This window comes from Thermobia domestica, chromosome 11, assembly GCF_964235325.1.
Source record: "Thermobia domestica chromosome 11, izTheDome1.hap1.1, whole genome shotgun sequence".
NCBI lineage: Eukaryota > Metazoa > Arthropoda > Insecta > Zygentoma > Lepismatidae > Thermobia > Thermobia domestica.
The window spans coordinates 15,933,142-15,958,735 of NC_137464.1; the positions used below are offsets into that span (position 1 = coordinate 15,933,142).

Sequence of the window (25,594 nt, forward strand, 5' to 3'; positions counted from 1 at the left end):
TGTAACCGGAGCTTCAAAATAAAATTTCAAACATTAGATTTATCAATTACTTCAATTACTTCACGGAGAAAAAAAAAAACGTTAATTGAACCTATCAATAATTTCTATTCGTAGATATACATACTCACTCTCTCTCACTTAAGGGATTAATAACAACTTAAAAACTGTCCGATTTACTCTCAACAAATAGGATACATATTGGATTAGATGCATGTTATAACGAGAATAATAATAGGGAAGATTTTATCACACAACATTTGTTTTCCATGCCCGCTTCGGGACTGCACTATTTCAGCTGTTATGTATATAATGATGCACATTTAAAACGAGCAACATTCGTAAGACAAATGTTTTACCACACTAATGTTCGAGGACGTAACTTTGTTAGTATTTACAATTACATTGTGAAAAATTTAGTCACAGGAAGATTTAGAAAAAAGGAGCACAAAGATGCCAGAGAATTTTTAAAATTATTTACCCGGACCTTTCTTGGCTTTCCAAACTTTTTGGGAAGAATAATTCCCTGACCAACGAACATCTACCAAGAGGAAGGAAGAAAGAAAGAAAAAAAAAGTTACCAATAAATTAAAAAAAGACCCATATTAAACACTTTTTTTTATATATATATAATAGTAACAGCGAGCATGTTTATTATTTATTTTTAAATTTCCAAACATTCTTTTCATTGTTTCTATTTTTCTATATATTGTCTTACCACAAATACTGTCCCAACTTTTGAGGATGGCTGTACTTCCGCCTGTACAAGCGAGCGAACCACGTCAAGAGCGATACCGTGAAGCGTGAGTCATTGCTGTATGAGCTGAAGAAGTGTAAAGGTGTCAGTTGTAGGTGGTCAAGATGGAATGGAGGCGAGTATGAAAATCGTGTGGCAGTGATAGCGTTGCACAAGTACGCAAATCACCTGGGAAGATTTTCAAAAGCTTCCAGAAGCTGCAAATTAGTAGAAAATTCGTTTATCGCACTATCCAGCACTTTGTTGAGACTGGAACTGTGAAAGACCGCCTGCGGAAAAGTAGATTACGCACAGTACGAACACCGGAACTAGTGAAAGAAGTGGCGGCGCGTGTCCGACAAAATCCAGTTAAGAAACAGTCAGTTATGGCTTGTGAGCTAATGATACCGAATATGTCTATATCTCGCACGTTAATCAGTGACCTAGGACTCCATGTTTACAAACAACGGAAAGGACATCTGGCAAACGAACTAAAGCATCAGAGCCTCCTAAAAGCAAAGCGCTCACTTAAACATTACACAGCAAATGGACACCGTCGAACCCTTTTCACTGATAAAAAGATTTTCAGTGCCTAGGAGACTTTTAATGCCGAAAATTACGGGATATATGCCACATTCTCTAGAGAAGTGGTGAAAAGGATCCAAGGATCCAGAAGTGTCAGCATCCTTCCTCAGTCATGGTGTGATGGGATGTAAGCTATGAGGGCACAACGGAGCTCTGTTTCTATGAAAAGGGGGCCAAAACGTCAGCCAACATGTACCAGGATACGGTGCCTGAAAGCCTAGTCAAGAATCTCACCAACACTTTCTTCCATGGATAGAACTGGAGCTTTCTGAAGGACTCAGTCCCAGCTCACAAGGCACGGACACCCCAGCAATGGCTGGAAAAAATATTCCGGACTCTATTTCCACATCAGATTGGTCTTCTGCAACTCTGGACCTAAACCTTCTGGACTACAAATTGTGGTCCAAGCTTCAGGAAGTGGCTTGCAAGAAGAGACATCCCAATACTGAAAGTTACAAGCGATCTCTTCGTAAGGCAGACGCAGGTTTTCTAGTTGATGTGTTGCGTAATGCAATTGATGAATGGCCACAAAGACTTAAGGACGTGCGCGTGCTAATAGTGGCCATTTCGAATAATTATTTGTGATTTTGGTTCATAATGCATCCATTTAACTCATGTTATTAAGACATTAAAATATTTCTAACCATTTTGTGTCAATGTACTTAAAACTCTTTTACGACAGTATTTATGATAAGATTAGGTATATATATATATATTTGGTCTAGGAATTAATTCGTGCGGTTGGTACGCACACATTGAAGCTGTAGTACAAACACAAAATACATAAATACCTTAAGAAAAATATTGTCCATCGCTAGCCACCACTTTCGCCCATCTGTCAGGCAATGTACGGATTCCGTGGCGAAAGAAGTCCTCATCCTTGGAAGCGATCCAGTCAGAGACCCATGTTTCGATATCTTCTGAAGAAGTAAACCGCTGTCCAATCAAATCGTTGTTCATGCAATCGAACAAGTAGTAGTCCGAAGGAGCAACGTCTGGTGAATACGGCGGGTGGGGTAAAACTTCCCATCCGACATTTTCTAAATAGGTTTTGACCGGTTTTGCGACATGTGGGCGAGCGTTATCATGTTGAACAATAAGTTTATCATGTCTGTTCTCCCATTCTGGTCGTGTTCTGGCCAGAGCTTGCTTCAAACGCATTAATTGTCGTCGATAACGTTCTCCATTCATAGTTTCACCCGGTTGCAGCAGCTCATAGTACACCACACCTTTCATATCCCACCATATGCACAGCATAACCTTTGCACAGTGAATATCTCGTTTTGGTTGTGATGGACCTGGTTCACCTGGTTTCACCCAGGCCTTTTTTCGTTTAGGGTTCTCGTAATGGATCCACTTCTCATCACCCGTAATAATTCGATGCAGAAACCCCTTTCTGCTCTGTCGTTGAAGCAGCAATTCGCAAATGGTTTTTCGTCTTTCAACGTCTCTGTCTTTCAATTCATGTGGAACCCAATGTGACATCTTTTGAATCATTCCCATGGCTTTCAAGCGTTTGGAGACTGTTGTTTGATCAACGCCTAATGCTGCTGCAAGTTGTTCCTGCGTTTGACACGAATCCTGCTCGAGCAATGCTGTCAATTCTTCGTCTTGAAATTTTTTTGGCTGTCCAGCTCGCTCTTAGTCTGCCAAGCCGAAATCACCACTTCTAAACCGTGCAAACCACTTCTGACTCGTTCGCTCAGCTAGAGCATGGTCACCATACACTTCCACCAAAATACGATGACTTTCAGTCGCACTTTTCTGCATGTTAAAGTAATGCAGCAGGACACTCCGCAAAAACACTTTATCAGGCACAAATTGCGCCATGTTCACTTCACAACAAACTGGTGTTGTTGACGCTTTAATCCACTGCCCTATACTACGAACGATACGCGATGACAGGGGTTTGCAACACATGTGTGGATACACGGAACTGTGGGACGCTCCGTTCGTTGCGCCATCTCTTGTCCACCCGCACGAATTAATTCCTAGACCAAATATATATATATATATATATATATATATATATATATATATATATATTCTGCGATACCACCAAGTTAACAGTATTGCCAACCCAACATAAAGTCATGTTTCTTTCAAATGGTACTACGTTAGATTATTACACATTTCAAATCCATGTGTGAAAAGAAAATATGCAATATCACATTTGTTATCAGGGCCAGCTCTATCATATGTGCAACACGTGTATTTCCACGGGGCGGCAAAATCTGTCATAACTATATTATTTAAAATAAATATTTCTGTTGAAAACAGACTTTATGATGATGGTACTTAAATTTACTAAGCTGACCTTCTATTTGAATACTACATTCATAAATCATGTTTAAGTCGCATTATTTTAAGGGCACATGGACAGTGCTAAAGCAAATGGTCAAACAAATCCCAGCATGAATTGCTTAATTGTTGTCAAATAAAAAACTCAATTCTAGAACAGTAGCGAACACCTGTTCCATTTAGTTATTACAGTTTTGATATGACAACTAGTCTTGTCTCTGTCACAAACAAGTTCCTTATTATTGAAGGTGGAAACAATTTTTATTTTATTTATTTATTTATTTAATTTTAACAGATGTAGAATGAAAATCAAGAAATAAAGATAAAAGAGCTGCTGGAATTGTACATTGATATACTGAGATTGAAACTCGATATTAAATTCTATAAAAGGAATTACTATCTTTCCTGTGTTGGTCTGTTTGCTTTATCTTTCATAAACATAACAGATCATTATTTAAAGAAAGAAAAAAAAAAAAAAAAAGACACAACGAAATTGTATTTGTAGTGTTAAGGCTTTTCTAAATGTAAGTGCTCTTTCCCTCCCCTTCGTTGTTCATCATAGGTAGCATACTCGTGGCTTTTAAGATTTGTTCTTTCTGGAGAAAGAGGGGCAGCAAATTGCCTATGCATACACTGCAAGCCCTGTACATACACTGTGACCGTTCTCCCTCGAAAAACTCTTTTTTCTCCATTATTTATATTCATTTTTCTAGTACAAAATTGCCTTCTGACTGTATTTAATAAAACGAATATACTAAAGGAATGCAAATAAAAGTTAAACACTAAAACGAAAGACTTACTTTTCTGTTTCTTCTCTTTGGTTGTGTAATTCATCATGAAATGTGGAGAAGGCTGGTCTCCAGCGCCTGGAAGCCTTTGAATTTGGAGAGAACGAAAACTCGTTTTCAGCGATGACTTAGTTGTTTCTCCCTTTCGTCCGGCTTCACCTTTGCTTGGGACAAGCCAATAGTCCAACTGTAACTCCATCGGCTCCACTAGAGAATCCCTGCAACACAAATGGAACAACTTTAAAATGTGTTTTGCTAATAGTATATGTTCATATTTCCATTTTCAACTTTAAAAAGAAAAGAATGACATTATAAGGAGAAAAGTTAGAGACCAAGATTATTATTAGTATACAGCAAGATTTTTCAACCTGGGGGCCGCGATTTGTTCTGACAGGCATATTTTTATTTTTATTCATACTGTTAAGAACAACAAAAAATTGGTCTACTAAACATTTTCAACAGGTAAGAAGTTGCTTAAAAATCAATTTAAATGAAAGAGGCACGATATGAAACTAATGAGAACTGAATATTGAAACACTAGAAAAATACAAATGCAACAAAACCTGCATATTGAAATACAATTAAAATTGAAAGCTAATGAGATACCTAAGCATAGTGTGATTTCAGTAATGCGGCAATGTCCGGTTCAATCTTCTTGACGCACATTACCAAGTTCATTTTCAACTGATGAGCGATTTCTTGTCTTTGTTTTAATGCTCACCATGGAAGAAAAACCACTTTCGCACAGACACGATGTAGCAAATGCAATTATTACTTTTAAAGCAGTAAATACCAGACCAGGACATTCTTCTCTCCTCTTCAGCCAGAACTCGTTAGTCTTTGTTACAGAAAACCAGTTGTAAGGACTTTTCACACGATAATTCTATACATTGGTGGGCTTAGATTAACTACTTTGATGGCCTCTTCAATGAAGGGGTTTAATATCCATCTTGAACCAGTACTTTCATCGTAGGGAATATATTACTATTACTGTATCTACTATATACAAGAAATGGATTCTACTATTATAGAAATAGATGGCTATTGTGAGGTCTCCGCAATATGTATATTAAAAATCCCACACAAGCTTATTACAAACGAGAAATTATGAGCGGGTCGCAGGCAAGAGGATGTCATATAATGGGGGTCGTGATAGGAATTAGGTTTAGAAACCACTGGTGTTACAGTATTACCTCCGAAATCCGAACACTGCTCCGGAATCCAAACTATTTCCACTGCTGAAATAAAGATCTTTCCAGTATGTGGTCAAAAACCAAGGCAGTCGTTGGGAAGTAATACCCTAATAAAATCCTTCTTAACTTGTTCAGTGATAACATCATCGAACATTTTGGAAAAGATTAAAATGTCGCCAACGTCACATACTTTGGAATGTTGGTTCTCAAAAGATATCAAGTGATTCCTTAGCAAAGGGCATGAAAAGACTAAGAAAAGAGACACCAAAATAATCAGAAAGCCAGTTGCCTGATGTTGTCATGAAAAGTGATTCACCTTCCTTGAAATAATCTGCGCCATCCTAATTCCTTACGGTAAGTGAAGATTTTTCACTTTATTAATTTATACTTCTATTAAAATTACTACTATTTGTTATTATACCCATTTATCTTACAATCCATCGTAATTACCGTTAAAATCATTCTGAAAATTGGTGTTTGTGGGACTCAAGAACGGATCGATCCAATTTCAATTATTTGGAAGGGAAAATACTCTCTTACTAAAATGTCATAGTTATTTATGCATTTTTTCTTATTACTGAGTACGTAGTTACGTTTATTAGTACATAAAATAACTTTAATACTATTTATTATAATAGGTATCAGATTTCCGATATATGGAAATATAATTTGATAACTTCATAACGAGAATAAAGTGACGCTGGATCAAAAATAAATATAGGAAGATATATATCATAATTGTCAAAACATAATTTCGGCTTGTCAAAACAGAATTTCGGCACTAAAGGGTTAAATTACTGCTGACAAGCTTGACATCAAAACGATCAAATATAGTAATGTGCAAATCCTGGACTTACCTCTGAGGAGCAGTATATGAGCTGTTGATATTGATATTAGGTGAGCTTGGAGGTGTTATCCTTTCTTTCTTCTCCTGAGGTGCTCCATAATTCGGTGGAGACCCTGAGAGAAGGGGAGCTGACATTTGAGTTTCTTCCAGATCTACGGATGCCGATGCCGAACCTTCTGTTGAGCCTAGTCTTACGTCCTGGAAATACAGTTTTACATTAGAAGAAATTAGTGTTCAATATAAGTTATATGGTATTTCAAGTAATTCTACACAAACATAAAACAAATATTTACTTATACTGCCTATTAGAGGCAAGAACTCAAGCGAGGATGTAGCTGCATGATATGTTCGAGCAATAGCCTTACAAGTTACATAACCATACCAGTTTATTTTCCAAACCTGTAGATGTCGGACTCTGACTAGATGCCTCCTAGGTGCGGGCAGGGAACGACTACTAGATAGCAGGTGCCGAAGAAATCAAGGACCGACTAAACTGATATGGCCCATCAGAAAATCTACAAAAGCTAAGGAAAAACAACCTAGGAAGAAAACTACCCGGTTCTACAGGCTGGGGTTTGGTATGGAGATAACAATACTTTTCGTACAAAATTTAATTGTTACAAAGCCCAACAATAAGCCTAAGCACATAAAACAAAATGGTTTAGAGGAAGTATGCATGTCATCAACGTGGAATCATGGACATTTAGTATTATCCTGGGGAAGTTCCTTTCTGAAAATATTGTTCTTCTATAAAATATGTAAAAGAAAAGAGAATGGCGTACTTTGTAAGGTTTATAATGCACTTCAGTATATTTTCATTAGAAGTCCAACACTGACTTCAAAGTTTTCTATTTTATATATATACACAAGCAAAATATTATAATAAAACTCCCCTTTAATAAGTTACTGGACATGGGGATAAGCAAAGTCACAACACTGTGAGAAGTCTGACAATTAATTACAATAGTACATACTATGTAAACAACGGGTGAATTAATGATTACTGATATCCCTAATTTCAATAATTATGAATGAATAATTGAAATTTTAACAATTACGAATACGATATATATTTGAGCATATATATAACAACGTACATAATATATATATATATATAACAACGTACAATTTTAGTATCGAAGCTATAGAAGAATAGTCCTACCGTATCCAATATTTTCTTTACGCTGGATACAATCTACGCATACACCCATACGGGATCGAATCGAGAGTGCATTGCTGGTTTACGTTTGTATTACTTTGAAGCTAGTAACATAATCACGTAAAAGATCGGGAAAAGAGCTTAAAACACAAGACATGATATCTATAATATTCATTACAAAGAATTAAATTTTCCCTTTTATAAATTGAACTTCGTATTTACCGATTAAGACAATAAATTATTTTGCTAACTGAACGAAAATTATAAGTAACATTAAAGTCTAATTTAGTTTAAAAGTAGTAATAAAGATTTCCATACTTACGTTAAGAAAAGGGATAAAAATTTGGGAAGACTCGTCGTCGGAACTGAAAATATAAAGGTTATTATTACATAATTGAAATAAGATATGCACAAAGCATTTTCCATTTGTATGATTAACATTAGGTACAAAAAAAAAAAAAAAAAAAAAAAAAAAAAAAAAATACTGACATGTAAAAAAACAAATATTTATGTAATAAATTTACATAAATAATTTACATCTAATATATTCAAAATCAGACAAGCGATTTCCCATTAAGCGTTGGAGAACAAGGATTTGTTAAGTCTGTACCATTATTATTAGTTTGAAAAGTACTATACAAATATGCAAGCACAAAACTGCAGATATCATACTATTATTACTGATGGTATTAATAAATAAAATAATGAACACATAAAAAATAAAACACAATTGGATGCCAGAAGAGGAAAAATCGTAAGCTTCCCGAATCGAAATCCTTGTTCGGAACACACAGACAAGAAATAATCTTATTTCATAAAATTATTAGCATTAAAAACTCTTGCATCTATTGCTATGAAAAGCTATTTTTGCTTCTATCTTGAAAAGAATGAGACACAAAATGCACTGTGGAATAAGACGCGGTAGAATTTACAAACAAAACTGCTCATACATTGTCGCTCAGTTTCACCGTTCCACATAAAGCATGGAAAAAATGAGTTGGAATTTTAATTGAATACCCCCTCGTTATGCAAAGTAGGCTACGATACAGGATGGTACATGCAAGTAACTAAATAATTGATTGATTTTCTTTTTATATTCTTATGCAACACCAAGGATACAAAGGCGAGACTCAAAATTTTTGCGGACCTTGAATTACACCAGGATTTCAATTCGTTTCAGTTAGCTAGTGCACAGGTTATCATGCACTGTTATATCGTACAGAATAAGCCTATTCCTACCACACTCTCTCACCTTCAGGAAACTAGATTTTAGAATCCATCATAGGTTCCAGCTGCAAGTGAATGATGAAAAGATTGGTGAACTGAACGACTGGGAGAAAGCGCTGAACAGTGTTGTCAACTGACATGATTTGAAAGCAAATAAGGGACTCATAGGGTCAGAAGTGAACATTTTACCTTTGAGTCACCTTGCTTCCAGCCTGATCCCACAGAAAGTTTGAGACAAGAAGTTAAAAATTTAAAAAGATCCAATGATTTTGTTGTAAAGAACAAAAATGGCTGGAAATACAGCAATACCTCTTTTCCTTATATGTGACCATAGCTTCCGCCACTGGTAACTGAATTGTTGCACTGGAACTATGGAGGTAGCGATGTACCCTATTCACCATTTCCTGGGAGTCTGTTTTCTGAAGCTCGGCTCTTTCTAAAAGCTCCTTCCACGAATCCCCAACGAAAGCTGAGGCGTACACACCATCCAGACTACCAAGATACCGTGATAGCGTATTGTTGCCTATAAATACGGAAAAAATATATATTATACACTTCAACTGTAATGCAAATATATAACTCAAATGGAAACTTATATACAACAAATATTATTTTCAGTGTTGGTACTACTGCAATAATACCATGACGCCACTCATGGACATTTCTATGATTACCATTAATAACGATAATGAAATGAAACAAAATTTTCAAGTTATGTTGATTATGCTGGCTAGGTAAAGGAAAAATGAAGGAAATGGTGGAATGAAGAAAGAGGGAGAAAACGGGAGAACTTCGAGAAAACCATGTACACGGTGTTTGTCCACCACAAGGTTCACTTGGCGTGATCTGGAATTGAACCAAGGACCCCCTGCACCAGAGGTGAACGCTCTACCACTGAGCCATCGCGGCTCTACATTAATAACGACAAAGAAATAAAAGAATTGGCAGAAATTATGAAATATTTTTTGAATACACAGGATCATGTGAAAAATCGACCAAGATTATCACAGTCAAGTCACAAGTCACAATACATAGGCCTTCAGTATCTCTTTTAGTTTTCGATACCATATAAAGCAATACTCCGTCAAATAACACTGACTAAATTAGATCAAAAAGGCCTATACATAAAAATAACAATAAAAAACAAAAAAGAGCATAAGAGCAACTTACATAATTAAGGAGGAATATCCCAATATGTAAAATCAACAAAATGGAGATAATTATTTTTTAAGGATAAGACATATCAGAAATATAAAAATAGGTGAAAAAAGTGAGAATTTGCACAAATATGTACTTTTTAGATCGTAATCTACTTTTAGATTATAATTATTATTTTTCAGTGAGTGACTTATATTCACCTAAATTTTATCATCATTACACCTTTTAGGTCTGACTGATTCCATTTCGTGAAACCTAACAGGAAGTCTTACAACTTTTACTTTAGTTTGCAAAAAGTGTTCATAATAGGGTGGCGAATGTGAATTGAACAGTTTCTATAGTAGTCTACGCCATTAAAAAGAGCAGCTATCGAAGTTTAAAGACGCGTTACTAACAGTTCACAGCTTCTTCACAATTCTCACAGGAATGTATAGTGATTCTCAATCGATTCTTTCCACAGCGTTGATTTCGTAATCCAGATGACAATAAGAACCTATAGCCATCCCCAGTCGCTGGATCTATTGTGTGATATTTCCTTTTGGAGCTTCGTTGAAAACTATTACCCACGTTCATTCTGATTTTCATAGCCGGTTGACTTCTATTATATTGCAAACCATAACCCTAACATCACTCGCTGGATACTGTATATGTCTCTCAAGCAAGGAGCTCCTTCGTGACTAAGCGCTCAGCGTACGCGCCTTTGGCGTGAGAGACCCGGGTTCAATTCCCGACGGGAGTTCATGTGGTTCGGATTCCACGTTAATCAGTAGGTCCATGTCTCACGTAGCTTCGCTGCTGAAAGGGACTCTAACTCAAAATCAACTCAACTCCATTGAAGCATGGATTCATCTAGATAGATACAACCTACAGCAATGTTTTAGTGGGTAGCATAGCGGAAGATCTATACTGAAAAAGACGTTAGAGAAGCTGTAAGGCAATTTGTAGTGATTTTCATATCCAAGATACAAGTTTTTAATATGAAATTGTTGGGAGTCCGGATTGAGCGGATATGCACTGATCAGAAATTGAGTTAAGTTATTTTAATAAGTAACGAAAATGTCCAATAAATAATCAAATATTTGTTTACCAATATTGTTTTTATATCAGAACCATACGGTCCACTTTTAGCCAAGAGTACAGATTAACGAGGATTTGTAAAATGAATAGCGAGTATATAAACCAAACCACTTAGTGTAACAACCCATTTTGTGGGTCTGAGCTGCTCCAACGCCATCTGTTAGCGACCGGCATAGCGACAAACACGCCCTGTCTCTAATAGGCGTGTATCAGGAGCTCCTTAGACCTAGTGGCTGTCACGTTTTTTTATTCATATGACACCCTTCACCATGCTGGGTAGACGCCGAAAATTAAGAAGCACTGGCCGGGAATCGAACTTGGGACCACGCGGACGTAAATCTAACGCTATAACCACTGGACTCCAGTGTCCCCATAGCGGGTATATAGGAAATGTATATTTGGAATAACAGCCGGGCGTCTTCTGTAATAATAATCTTATTATTATATGGTTGCCTGAAGAAAGAAAAAAAATATTGGGGAATTAAAGAAGAAAAAGATGCTAGCTGTAAACATATGGTATTCTTTATTTCCAGATATTAATTTTGTCTTATGAAATATGAATGTCCTCAGACGATAATCAATTATCATAATTCTGGTCTTGAAATGATGACTGATAATACTTCTTGATATTAACGAGTGAAATACAACAAACATGATAATTTTCTCTAGGGTTCTAACATGTGTGACTCAGAAAGTATGCCTCCAAGCCCACGACTTGGCCAATAGTACTGCAAACATTCTGAACTGTTAATCATTAATGCACTGATGATTAAGCTATAGAATGTCACTTGTTTCACCTTTCTATCTTTTCTCGTTCCGGACTAATGGAGCAATCCATGCCATTCAGCAGTGACGTCCGGTTGAAACAGCGGGCTGTCATTGAATTTCTAACTGCGGAAGATTGTGCACCCAGGAACATTCATCGCCGGCGATGAGTCATGGATACACCATTACGACACGGAAACGAAACGTCAGTCGATGGAGCAACGCCACACGTCCTCTGCTCCGAAAAAAAAAAAAAAAAGTACTGTCACTGTTGTTGACATTCTCCCTATAGTCCGGATATTGCGCCATGCGACTATTGACTCTTCCTTAACTTAAGGTTGGTGTAAAGGGACAAGCTTTGACGATAGATATCACTACAGTCTTCGTATATCTCTTATGTATTTTTTACTTTTCACGAAAATTCACGAAACAATCCGTGCCGATTTTTTATTTAGAATTTTCTTCATTGTTGGAATAGTTATATTGTTAAAGGTTTGAATATCCATTTCAACAATGAAGAAAATTCTAAATAAAAAATCGGCACGGATTGTTCCCTTCGATAGGTTATAAAGTTCCTTCTCTAAAAATTTGAAGTCTCTAGGTTGAAACTTGTAAGAGAAATTGTGAATTTTCGTAAAAGGTAAAAACTACATAAGAGAGATACACAGACAGTAGTGACATCAATCGGCAAAGCTTGTCCCTTTACACCAACCTTCAGGGCCAACGCTACAGTTGTGACGCGGAGGTGAAAGCAGCAGTTCTGCAATGGTGTGTCAATAGCGACCCCAATTCTTCGCAGACAGCATGAAAGACCTTGTTTCGCGATGGCGCAAGTGTGTTGTCCGCAAGCATGTTGAAAAATGATGCCACCATTTGTAGCTGACGTTGCAAGCTTTCCACTGATATCTGTATTGGTGTTATCTGTCAAACACAAATAAGGGTAACACTTTGGAGGCATTACTTTCTGAATCACCCTCGTAGTTCTACTTAAGATAAACAAAAAGGCACAAAACATTCACAATAAAGAAATAATAAAAAACTTTGCAAAGTACTCACCAAGAGGCACCACAAGGAACTTTATATAGTTTTGCCAATCGGGCGGTTTGAAAGACAACTGGTCCACATAATGCCTCAGAACAGTATTTACATAGCTGTCCGAACCGGCTAACAACACTTTAATTGGTGATGGAGGTTTGGCATTTGTATTACAGCTGAAAAACGAAAGGGAAATGAATAAATTATCAAAGTGAATGGGATCACAAATACACATACACCATTATATTCATCTTAAATACAAGAATTCCTTGCTTTGCTGAGCCTTGTTTACATGAATTTGTTTGTATTTTAAATATAATTTATTTTACAAGACGGTAAAACGAAAATAGATCTACACTTTGAACAAATATCGATGAACATTTTACATAAATTTAAGCAGACTAACAAAACATTATAGTCATAATTCCATTTATTTATTTAAGGGCCATTCATGGTGACAGATCGTGTTCTATTTCTCCTATTCAAGCTTATTCTCAATATCTCAACTGAATTGCGTATGACAGGACGCTGAAACCCTGACAATCATTTTCAATAGTTCTGTACATTTCCGGTTCCCAAACTGCTCATACACGTATGTGGTAAATAAAACGAGATTGACACCATATAACTTGGTATCCATTTCACAAGATAATTTATGCATCTAGGAAACACGCCATTGTTCAATAAGATGGTGCCCGGTATTGAACAGAACACTCAGGGCCACATCAACTGCTCCACTTCACCCAGAGATAATTTTCTGTTTGGCCTGTAGTGGATTCTAATAACAATCGACTAACTGTGTATGTCTCAAAAACCACACAGAACTAGCAATGTTTGAAAGCTTTGACAGTTTATGATGTCGCTGAGCCACTGGGAGTTCCTATTTGACCAGTACCTGAAATTATGTTAGTTCACCATCCAAGAAATACAAAAAATGCCTTGATGAGAAACGTCAGACCTTCCAAGAAAGATTGAGCTAACCCGAATTTGGAGGGGAGGAACTATTAATACAGTTAAAATATTACAGTCAGGGCTGTTCTTCCGTTAGACAATGCAAAATCTGTAACTTGTGCGCGTGAAAAGTTTAGTTCATTTTTTTTTCTCCACAAATATTGTAGAGCTGGTATGAATAATAGAAGCACTGCAATTCTGGTTTCTCCGATTAACAGTGGTTTGCCGGAAGATTGCTTGTCGTAAATCTATATTGTACGGCGAAATTTTTCACGAAGTTTTGAGTGTACTATTTATTTATTTCGACTTACTTTATATGTTGAAGTTAAGAGTATAAGAAGCCTTGAAAAAATGAAATGAAATCTTTGAGTTTTACGTCCCAGACTTATGCTGGTTAGGCTAAAGGAGACGGTGATGATGAGTAATGAATGAAATGGTGGAATGAAGAAGGTGGGAGGAAACGGGAGAACCCCGAGGAAACCTACGCACACGGTATTTGTCCACCACAAAGTTCACTTGGCGGGGGCTGGAATCGAACCCGGGACCCCAAGTACCAGAGGTGAACGCTCTACCACTGGGTATAAGAAGACTTATCTGCAACCTAAACATGATCTACAAGCATGATTTAGCCATCTTCCGAGTGTCTTGTATGCATAAGCGGAGATAGGAATTGTCTGCTGGGGGAGGGGGGGAGCAAATCCTTAAAATAACCAAGGAATTTTTATTTTTTGTCAAAAAGTTGGGGGGGGGACAACAACTCCGCCTATGCTCGTATGAGGCACTGCTGTAATTTTCTCTGTTTATAGAAAATAATTATCACCATTTCAGATATTTTAGCAATGCTTTTTAGTGTATTCTCTACCAGTATTTGCGCTCTATTGCTTGGCGCTTTATTTTCCATGTTCTATTGCTGGATGTTCAGTAGCGTTATATTGCGTTGTTTTGTTACGTTCCTTTTCGTTCTTTGGTGTGTTCGAGTAGTCCACATTATAGTAAATTAAGTTTATTATTATTATTATTATTATTTAATTTACGGATTGTGGTCTTTGTACTTTTCTAATGTGATACAGTGCTGAGATCTTAGTGTACTGAAATTATAATATCTACAAATATTCTGGTTTAACTGCATTTGCTACTTTTATTTTAAATCAAAAAGTACAAGGCGCATTTATACACATGTTGTACACTTTTACATTTTATAGGAGAACAGTAAGATTTTACTATAGTTGTGTTAACATAATTTAACGATACTCTACGTCCTAAGGCTCTTGGTTCGATTCCTATCTACAGATCGACTTTTGGATTAACATCATCTTTAACTTTTAATTATTTTATTTTAGTTTTTCTTAATAGAAAAGAGAAATTAAACTCACTCCTGATGGAACTATAACAAGATTACATCCTTGTTACGTATTCTTGAGTTTGTATGTAGTCGCCTCTTATACTATAAGCTACACTCTTGTTAAGCAGCATGGCGGATAAGAAAAGCTATCGCGCAGTTTTGCGTCCAAATACTGTGCGATAGCTTTTCTCATCCGCCATGCTACTTAACGAGAGTGTAGCTTATAGTATGAGAATACATAATCCTTGTTATATATTCTTGAGTTTGTATGTATTCGCCTCTCAGACTATAGTATGAGAATATATAACAAGGATGTAATCTTGTTATAATTCCATCAGGACTCTGAATTTCTATTTTTTCCTATTAAGCCAAAAAAAAAAAAAAAAAAAAAAAAAAAAAAAAAAAAAAAAAAAAAGCCAATCCGAAAGTCCCCCTGTAGGAATCGAACCAAGATCCTCAGGACGACAAGTATCGTTACAATAAGTACACTCATGTCCAAAATGATTGTCACATATCTATAACTGTCTTCTTGTAAGAATATAATGACTTTGCAGGGTACTTTTAATACTGATACTGTATGTATAATCAGGAAATGTATATTTGTGGTAAATTTCATGCGAAAAGAATTATAAACACGAAAATTATAATGAGTAAAACAAAATCTTGCTAAATAGACAAGAAAGTTTTATTTTAGTTTTATTCTTCTTATTTACTGCTCTTTTGACATGAAATTTCCCACATACATGTCTTTGCCGATTATACACATTCTAACATTGTAAGAAATACCGGGCGAATTCGTTATCAAATTATATTCCTACAACAACATATTTATAGACATACGTCAATAATTTTGGACATGAATGTACATAATTTTAATTCGAGAAAATTGTGGTGGATAGTTCATCGAATACAAATAATAGAAGGTCCTTAGTTTTTTTTCTTTGTTTTATAACCCTAGTTTTCCGATCCCTTGTATCTAAACTTAAATAAACGTCCATAGATTATTCATCTGTTTACAAAAACACCGAATCATTCCAGAACACTTAATTGTGAATGAATATCTTGTGACACAACAACAACCAAATCCTTTTAGTTATTGGCTATTTTCAAAAACTAATTGATGTGTCGAAAAATAACTGCTGCTTAGTACCACATAATTTTCTCATATTGTATTTCAAATGAAAAAATATTGAAACTCAGTTTTTACCCTTATATCCAGTCGACCAACTATTCTATCTACTCCATACCGCTTAAACCTGGAAGTCGTATATCTAACTTCGTATCTCTTGTAAAGTACTAAAAACCGTTACCTTGTGGCTGGTGTCTGGTGTTAGACTTGTATTATAATTAATTGACATGCATCTTATTGTTTTACAAAGTAATTTTACCGATTAAAACTTCAATTCACCAGATGTAAATCATATTAAAACGGTTCCATCACCTATGACCAGAAAAAAAAAAATCCCATTGGGAATTTTTCAAACTTCCTATACACTAAACCAAGAGACAACTGAATGAAACCTGGCAATCAGATCAAAAATATACTTACAACTTCTGTATTTTGTTGACTAGACACGTGATAGTGGCACGAACATCAGCACCTCCCGCTGTGCTGATCACCCTCTGTTGTCGCTCTTGCAACTTCGATGCAAGAAGCGTACCCTGTGGATCGTTTGCGTTCACTAGAATTACATTTTCAGGAATATAATCTTCCGCCGGAAGAACACGAGATAACTGCTCGAGAAGCATTTTTCGAGGCTGCAACAACAAATGAAGGGATGTTACGTCATACATAGCAAATAGTAAACAAGAAAAACGGTATGAGTATTACAATGTATAAAAATTAATATTTAGAATAAAAATTCTTTAGGGAAGTAATTTCCAGCTGGATGATGTGTGATATTAGGAAACGCCTTTACGTTCGGAGTAGCGACAGAAAGAAACAGGAAGAGCTAGGAAGGGGGAGACGGGAGAAAGGTGTAGAGGAGTATTGGCAGTGTATAAGCAGTAATGGATCTGTGAGTGGTACACTTACTAAACTATTGACACCAGAATCGACGTTCTTGTCTGCCGCTCGATCTGCCTTTGCCAACACTTAATTACTCGGACGGCTCCGTATGTTTGTTCATCGGGATAAGGAAACTTTGATGTCACACAGCATCGAGCTGGAAAGGACTGTTCTAGAATAATCGTGTATTTTTCCACTGATCAAAACAACAGTACAAACACCTAGCATTATCACAATATTGATTTTATGGTGAAATTTAGTAGTTAGAACAGCATGATGCGAAGTATCTATTTTCATAACTGTTATGAGTTTGAAAAAAATGAAATATTTCAGTTTAACGTCCCACGTTTACGTCTGTTAGACTACGGGAGACGATGACTAAGGCAAGTGAATGATGATGGGAGCATTGGTGGGATGAGACTGTGAGAGAAAACGGGAATATCCAAGAAAACCCACGGACACGATGTTGTCCACCACAAATTTACTTGGCCGGGGATAGAACCAGGTACCCTACGCACTAGAGTTAAGCGCTCTACCATTGCGCCACCATACCCCCATCAACAGCTGTGAGTCTGAGTTTGCATTTGTGCGTCTTTATGCAACACAGAAGAATGGAACCTACTTAAACGTGGGCCCCGATCCACGACTGGGGCTTAACTCTGGTACAAGTGGATGGGTACATAGAGCATCAGGCAAGATCGAATCTCATAACACTGGTCGTTCCCCATCACACTATCTCACCTCCAACAGAGTGGCACCGCTCTCGCCTTCGGTTCGCTTCCTGGTGAGGCCACTCGGTCGAAAAAGTGTAACACGCTTTTTCAAGCCAGCCACCCTGAATGAGGTTTTCTTGAGTTTTCCTCATTCACACCAGGCAAATGCCGGAGTGGTACCTAACTTATAGTCCCAGGCCGCCTCCTTCCCTTTCCCCGGATTGTGTGCTCGGCGAGGGACGTCATCCCTCAAATCGTGACGGGCTAAATGGCCTTAGATGCCGAAAGCCCAGAAATCTAAATCCTAAATCACCTCCAACAGAACTGGAATGCAGGTCCATGCTACCAGCCCCAGCCATATAACTCATGAAACTATCCTGAAAGATAGACTTACCCATGACAGACTAATGATTGCAAAATAACTGGTGGAATGAGAATGTAGGACGGTCCTAGAACCCCGAGAAAGCCCATGAAGAACACTATGTTGTTCATCATAAATTAAATTCACGTGATTTGTAATCGAAACAGTAACCCCTAGCACCAAATGTGAGAGTTCTACCACTACCTTTGAGTTTTTTTTTCTTCTTTTAAATTCTTCTCTTTGTGGTCGTATTACTGCGATTTACAAATGCAATTATTAATCTCAAGACACTGAAAAGTAGAATATAACTTAGTGAAGCATACCATTTTAATTGAAGAAAAACAGCAACCACGAATCATTGTTAAAACTACTTTTATTTAAGTTGTTATCTCACCTGAAGTTGCGTAGTCCTCCATGCAGATTATTGTGATATTCCTTTATCACAGTGGTGCGACTTAATTTATTCTAAGTTATATTCTATTTTCAGTGGTTGCATATCTGATATATGATGACATACGGCTTTACAAAATAACTAACTAAAATGATGAGTGTATAAGGTAATAACTGATCGATTAAAGTATCTAATCAACAGGAAAAATGCTGAGTTTCTGAGGCAATGAAAAACAATGGATGGATATAATGAATAGTGGCATAGTGAGAATATAATAGTGACTTAATTAGTAAAAAATCTTTTAAAACTTATACATTCCATATATCTGTATTCTTCAATTTCACAAAGTTCGTTTCCACTTAACATGTTCAATTCATTAGGAAGTGATCAATATAAACTTACTACAAAATGCCTTCTGGTAGAACTTATTCAAACAGTTTGCAATAAGTTATCCTCGTAATGACTGTATTTGACGACGTATAAGACGCACTTTTTTGAAATAAAATCTTTCAGTTTTACGTCCCACTATTATGCCGGTTAGGCTAAAGAAGATGGTGATTATGAGAAATGAAGGAAATGGTGGAATGAAGGAAGTGGGAGGAAACAGTAGAACCCCCCCAAAAAAACTCACGCATACGGTGTTTGTCCACCACAAATTTCAGTTGGCGCGAGCCCATGCACCAGAGGTGAACGCTCTCACCACTGAGCCACCGCGTCCCCAACGTACTTTTTTCTTTCAGAACAAGTCCAAATATGGGTACGTTTTACACGTCAATACAGATTTTTTGTTTGATTTTAGTTTAGCGTCCCGTTCAGCAGCGAGGCTATATGAGACGTGGACCTACTGATTAACGTGGAATCCGAACCACATGAGCTCCCGCCGGGAATCGAACCCGGGTCTCCCACGCCATACGTCAATACAGAGACTTTCACTATTTCAAGTTAAGTTTTCCCGATTATTCGGCTGTTTGTTATTTTACTTGGTTCCTTGCTGTGTACAGTTCAGTGTGTTAGTACAGTTCAGTGACTCACTAAATACAGTTTAGATACAATCGCCCTAATTATAGTTTCAGTGTTCTAGACATCTCCATACACACGTGCAATTCTACATCTTATTAAGCACATATTAATTCTATAGATTAATTCTACAATATTCCTTGCTAAAAATATCGTTACATTAATTTATAAAAAAATCTTTACAAAATGCAGTGAAAGTATTTTTTCCTCAAAACTGAAAATCGGCTTCGTATTATACACCAACAATGCAGTACTAATTTTTTAAAGCTTTAGTTAGTTTTACTGCTTAAGAACACTATTTGAACGTCCTCCAGTACTCTCCTGATAAAAATACGTTTCTCCGGTGTGATTTAATTTTCATATTTTTATTTTCATGTACCTGATAAAAACCTGTAATAACGTCCAACTGTTTATTGATACAATTAACTCCATTCAGCCACAGGGACAGTACTTCGCTGCTCAGTAAATCCTAAGTTAGTTGGGTGATATGTAGTAAGCACGTCATATTTCTGGCTTTTTGGACTAGTGTTCGCTATTCGTTAATTCAAGCAGTTCACCAACCGTTTATGATGCTTGGCCAACACTGAACATTTTATGAATTCAACGCAGGACCACGCGCACCAAAATCAATTACGTGCACCATTCAGCTAAATGAGGGCAGTACACTTTATTACATTGTTCTCACCTAGGTATCTGTTTTCTTAATCTTTATCGTAGACATTTCGGCGACCGGCTTTTCGCTATCTTCAGGACCTCTTCGAGGAATTTTACGTTGTTTGAAGAACCACAATACTGGCAACATTCGTGCATTCTGGTATACACTATTAAAAAAATACCTTCTAATTCTGAATTTACTTCTTTACTTTAAAAACTCTGGGATGAGAACCGGTTTATTTAAACTGAAAACCTTCTAATCCTACCTGTAACCCAGACTTAAAAATACTTTCATTTAAGAAATAACACTTCTCAATTCAAATAAAATTGTTTCTAAATCTATGTTACAAGTAACATTAAAAGTTTTTGGTGTGCAGTTTAAATATACCGACTCTCATCCTTAAATTAGAACTCAGTAAGATGGACAAGTGGAGAACGAAGTAACACTAGGATAGTTGTATCAATAACCCTTTAGTGTGTACAATTTAAAGCAAAGAAGTAAGTTCAGAGTAAGTGAGAAATTACGTTTTATAATACTTTATTGCAGAGCACATGAATGTTATCGGTAATGTGATTCTTCAAGTAACATATAATTCCTTAAAGAAGATGTACTGAAGATAACGACGAGCCAGTCGCCGAAATGCCCATAAAGATTAACAAAATGGTTGTTTACGTGAGTACAAACTTACCCTTATAAATTATGGCTTTTTTTAAGGTAAATTATACACTTTCAGTAGAGCAGCTACAGCATCATCCCCATTTATCCTAGGATCATGGTTCGTACCTCTTTCTCTTCAGAACAGAACAGCCTTTTACACGTATAATTCACATTTCTTTATCATGTCCCTGAGGCGGGAAATTTTGAGAGAAATCGGGATCTTCTCTGATTGTTTCTTTAAGTTTTGAGCCCCTCTGGACTCCCCATCCTGAATTAACGCACAGATCTCAAAATCAACTGAAAAATACTAAGGGGTGTACTAAATGTGTGTGCAAAATTTCAAGCTTGTACCTTGATAGTAAGGGCGGCAGAAAAAGCCCCAATAATGCCCCAGATTACTCCAAAAGACCCGATGCAATTTAAAAATTTCCTGAGACATCCCTATTTCGTATTAGGATCAAGTTCCCCATTTATGATCACGTTTCGTATATCATTCTCTTCAGAACAGAACACTCTTTCAATCGGTACCATTCACGTCTCCATTATGTATCTGAAGCGGGAAAATCGCGAGAAAAGGGATTTTTTGTCAAAAATATCCCTTTTTACCACCTCTGGATCCCCCTCTTTTAATAGGAAGAGATCTAAAAAAAATTGAAAAATACTAAGGGGTCCACTGAATGCGTGTGCAAAATTTTAATCTTCTAGGTGCAAAAGTAAGCCCGCCAGAAAATAATACAAATAGGCAAAATAAAAAAATATTCTTTTAAAGTTATAACGTCATCACACCCTATGTCTCGACGCAGAAAGGCGTGAAACCATACGTAACGTGTTCTACAATGCCTCCAGGCTTGAAAAAAAAAAAAAAATAAATAAATAAAAATAAAAAACAAAAAACCGAAGTAAAAAGCTTTACTGGTACTATTTTAATCGAATAATGAAGACATTACCCTAGTACCTAAAAATAGGCACTATAATTTAAAAGGGTTATGATACGCATCCTATCAGGTCACCGAGTGATTTCATTACTGTTGCTTTATTTAGCTCAATTTATTATAATTTTCAATGTTTAAGTTTCTATCCTTTCGCTCTGATGATAACTTATTACCATTAAATATCGAAAAAGGAAGGAAAGAAAGAAGGAACGAAAAGAAGAGAAATAAAAAATCCACTCGGGGGATGGGGGGATCCCAGCACGCTGAATGGTTATAGCACGCTCACTTCTGGTGCTTCCACATTCGATTTCAGAAAAAAAAAATAATCTTCATCAGCCTAAGCCACTTCGAACAGAAACAAAATTCCGCTGCCTGCAAATATTTGTTAAACACAACGACTAGAAACCACATCAAGTCTGACAACGACCAGATTACAGGAAAGAAACAGTTATGAGTGAGACAAAAGAAAATAACATGGGGAGGAAAATAAGGTACACTAATAAACAGTATGTTTTCTAAGTGTGGCATAACTTTGAAAAATTCGTCCTTTTTCACCTTTCTTTTAAATTTTGTACTCATAGGACTAATAAATGGATGTTCATCACAGTTGAAACATGATAATTACATATAATATTGAGCCTGCAGTAAAATAGGTATTTAAACCTACGACTCCGAATTTAAACCTAAGGACTCAACCGGGAGTTAAAAAAAAAGATTCTGGCCTTTTATAAGTTTTGAATTTTTCGTTCGTTATTCATTCACTAATTTCAGTAAATCAATTCCTAGGCTGTTCAATAAAGACTGATCACCAGTGTTTACGAGGTGATACAACATCAAGAAAATGAAACACGTTTGTGAAGTAAGAGAAGTGACGAATAGATTGAGCAAGTTTAAAGGCTATGACGTCAGGAAGGTGACCTTGGCAGTCGTTCAAGCACACGTAGTTTCAGTTTCGCATAAGGTAACATGGAAGTGACACGCGAAGAACAGTACAGAAATACTGTTGACCATCTTGCACAGATCAACGTTCCGTACGTACCCCATCCTCCATATAGTCCTGATTTAGCCCCTTGTGATTTCTTTCATTTTCCAACTTTGAAAAACACCTCCGGGGACGGCGTTTTGCATCTTCAGGGACAGTGGCGAAGCTGTGGAGGCGATTTTGAAGGATCTATCCAAAAATAGCTTCCAGCATGTCTTTGATGACTAGCAAAAACGTGGGGCAAGTGCACTGCATGTAATGGGGACTATTTTGAAAAAGACCATCAACATTTGGAGGATTAGTACAGGTAATTATGTTTTATTCATTTATGATCTTTCTTTAAGGATCAGCCCTCGTATATTTTACTTCTGGTACTAAACATTATTTTAAACTACATTTTTGAAGGAAAGTACTGACATAAATTCAATAAACTTTCTCTAGGTTTTGATCCATCTCTACTACTCTTATCCTATTGACAATGCAGCTGATCGTCATCAAACAAAGTTTTTAATAAATAAATAAATAAATAAATAAATAAAACAGTATTCCGTCCATTAGAAGCAGATTGTAATAGTACAATAGTTATGCTGATGTTACTAATGTAATGAAATAAATACATTCAACTAAACGAATATATACTGTAAGTAAGTAGATTGATTATCAATCGTATCAATAAACTGAAAAAGTACTTACTATCTTAACTATCATCAATTGTTACAAAAAAAAAAAAAAAAAAAGTTAGTCAAATTTTCACTGACAACATTGTCAAGACAAAGGTAAGGAAAGCTTTTATTGGTTTATGATGTATGGGAATTAATTATATATAGTATAAAATTAATTCCCGTCTATCGTATCTCCTCTGAAAATCTTTTCTTACCTACGTCTTCACAATGCTGACCCTCTCAGCGAAAAATCGACACTTAATATGCTTTTGTGAACTACCTATAAATACTTTAGAAACAGCAAAGAGAGTGAGTACCTTTAGAGTTTATTCAACGAATGTAGTCTATCATGATTAGACATCGGAAAAAAATGAAATCTTTGAGTTTTACGTCCCAGGGTTATGCCGGTTAGGCTAAAGGAGACTGTGATGATGAGTAGTGAATGAAATGGAATGAAGAAAGTGGGAGGAAACGGGCGAACCCCGAGAAAACCCACCAGCACGGTTTGTCCTCCAAAAAGTTCACTTGGCGCGGGGTTGGGATCGAACCCGGGACGATAAGACATCGGATTTTTATGGAAATGCATATTTTGTTTGCTTATATACATGTCTGTAAAACTTTGTAGGAATTTCTAACAACAATAATACAGCTCGAATTTGAAGTTTTATCTATATATATAAAAGAGAACGTACAAAATCCTTTGTCCGCTCATCACGCTAATACGGCTGAACCAATTTCTTTCATTTTGGGGGGGTTATTAGGATTTGGACCCTAGATGGTTTTTATCATATCACTTTAATTTTTAATTACCAGTGTCTTGAGATAATTGACCATTCAAGTGTCCATAACGTACAAATCCTTTGTTATTAGTTCATCATAGGTAAAAATAAACGTATTTATATGCAACCCGCATGACCGTGTCACTCGGCGGGTTAACATAAATGACAGGCGATATACAGCGGAAAATAGCTTGAATCTTCTGTTTAAAATTTTTTAATTGATTTGCTTATTTTTACAGACACTTTTACAATATGCCAGCACCGGGATGACCGCAGCGAAGCGGGGCGGGTTAACATAAATGACAGGCGATATAATGTTAAGATGTACTGCAATCTTCTATGGTTTTTATCATATCACTTGAAAGCGAAAAAGTAAAAATTATCTAAGTAACAAAGTTTATTGCGTTCCGGGGTGACCGCAGCGAAGCGGGGTGAACGCTGCTAGTAGGGAATATAAATGCATATTTCGGATTTTAAAGCATATATTAGTTCTGAAGAGAATATTCAGCATATTCTGTAAGTTCTTATTTCAGATATACGCTTATAGCATGCAACAAATCCAATTTTAGATTGCACTTTCAATGCATTTAAATTCACATGCAACTGAATGGTTTTGCATGAGAGGATGGAAGAATGTCTAGTTTATGCACGACTAATATTGTTAGCAACCGATCATCAGAGCAAAGACGCTTTCAAATGTCAAGGCGTTAACTTGAATCTGATTAAAGACATTGTAATATCCTGTCGACATCAATTAACAAACTAGAGACGTGAGGAATGTTGTTCAGTGAGTGCTTATTAGTTCTAATTAATGAAGTTCCACACGAGCACCAGTCTGTTCCTGGTAAATTCAAGCGCTCTGTGGAAAAGAATATGAGGAATATCCTTACCAAAAAACTGTAAAACAATTAAAACCATGGGAAAATATTTTCAAGGATTATATTCCAATTTGCTAGAAAATATAGATACTAATCTTGCTGCTCTATAAGTGTTGTCCGGTAACATCTATTTATCTTGACAGGTTATCTGGCTATAAATGTCACAAACTCGCACTACAAAATGTACAGAATCATGTTGTGATATACTGTACTATTTGTACAAGTTTTTTCTCCACAAATACAAGGGTAAGTATGGAAAGGTATAAATCCTTAAAAATAAAAATATATTTTTTGCCATGAACATATATGGAAACATATAGAAAAGTGAGGTTTGTACAATTTTGTGTAAAATAAATGCACTCTAAAATACAATTGTGAAGAAAAACTACAAATTGTGG

General features: G+C 36.3%; 1 protein-coding gene across 10 annotated transcripts in view; it reads right to left on the minus strand.

Annotated features, from left to right (window-relative positions):
• The window catches only part of KrT95D (phosphofurin acidic cluster sorting protein KrT95D), a 387,731-nt gene that overhangs the window by 18,960 nt on the left and 343,177 nt on the right, over positions 1–25,594 (minus strand). For all 10 annotated transcript variants that reach the window (XM_081730106.1, XM_081730103.1, XM_081730107.1 and 7 more), the window contains 6 exons: positions 16,711–16,919; positions 12,890–13,044; positions 9,143–9,356; positions 7,929–7,971; positions 6,458–6,645; positions 4,420–4,625 (listed from right to left, as the gene is read on the minus strand). In XM_081730106.1, coding sequence (XP_081586232.1) covers positions 4,420–4,625; positions 6,458–6,645; positions 7,929–7,971; positions 9,143–9,356; positions 12,890–13,044; positions 16,711–16,919 — 1,015 coding nt within the window. The remainder of the gene's footprint in view (positions 1–4,419; positions 4,626–6,457; positions 6,646–7,928; positions 7,972–9,142; positions 9,357–12,889; positions 13,045–16,710; positions 16,920–25,594) is intronic.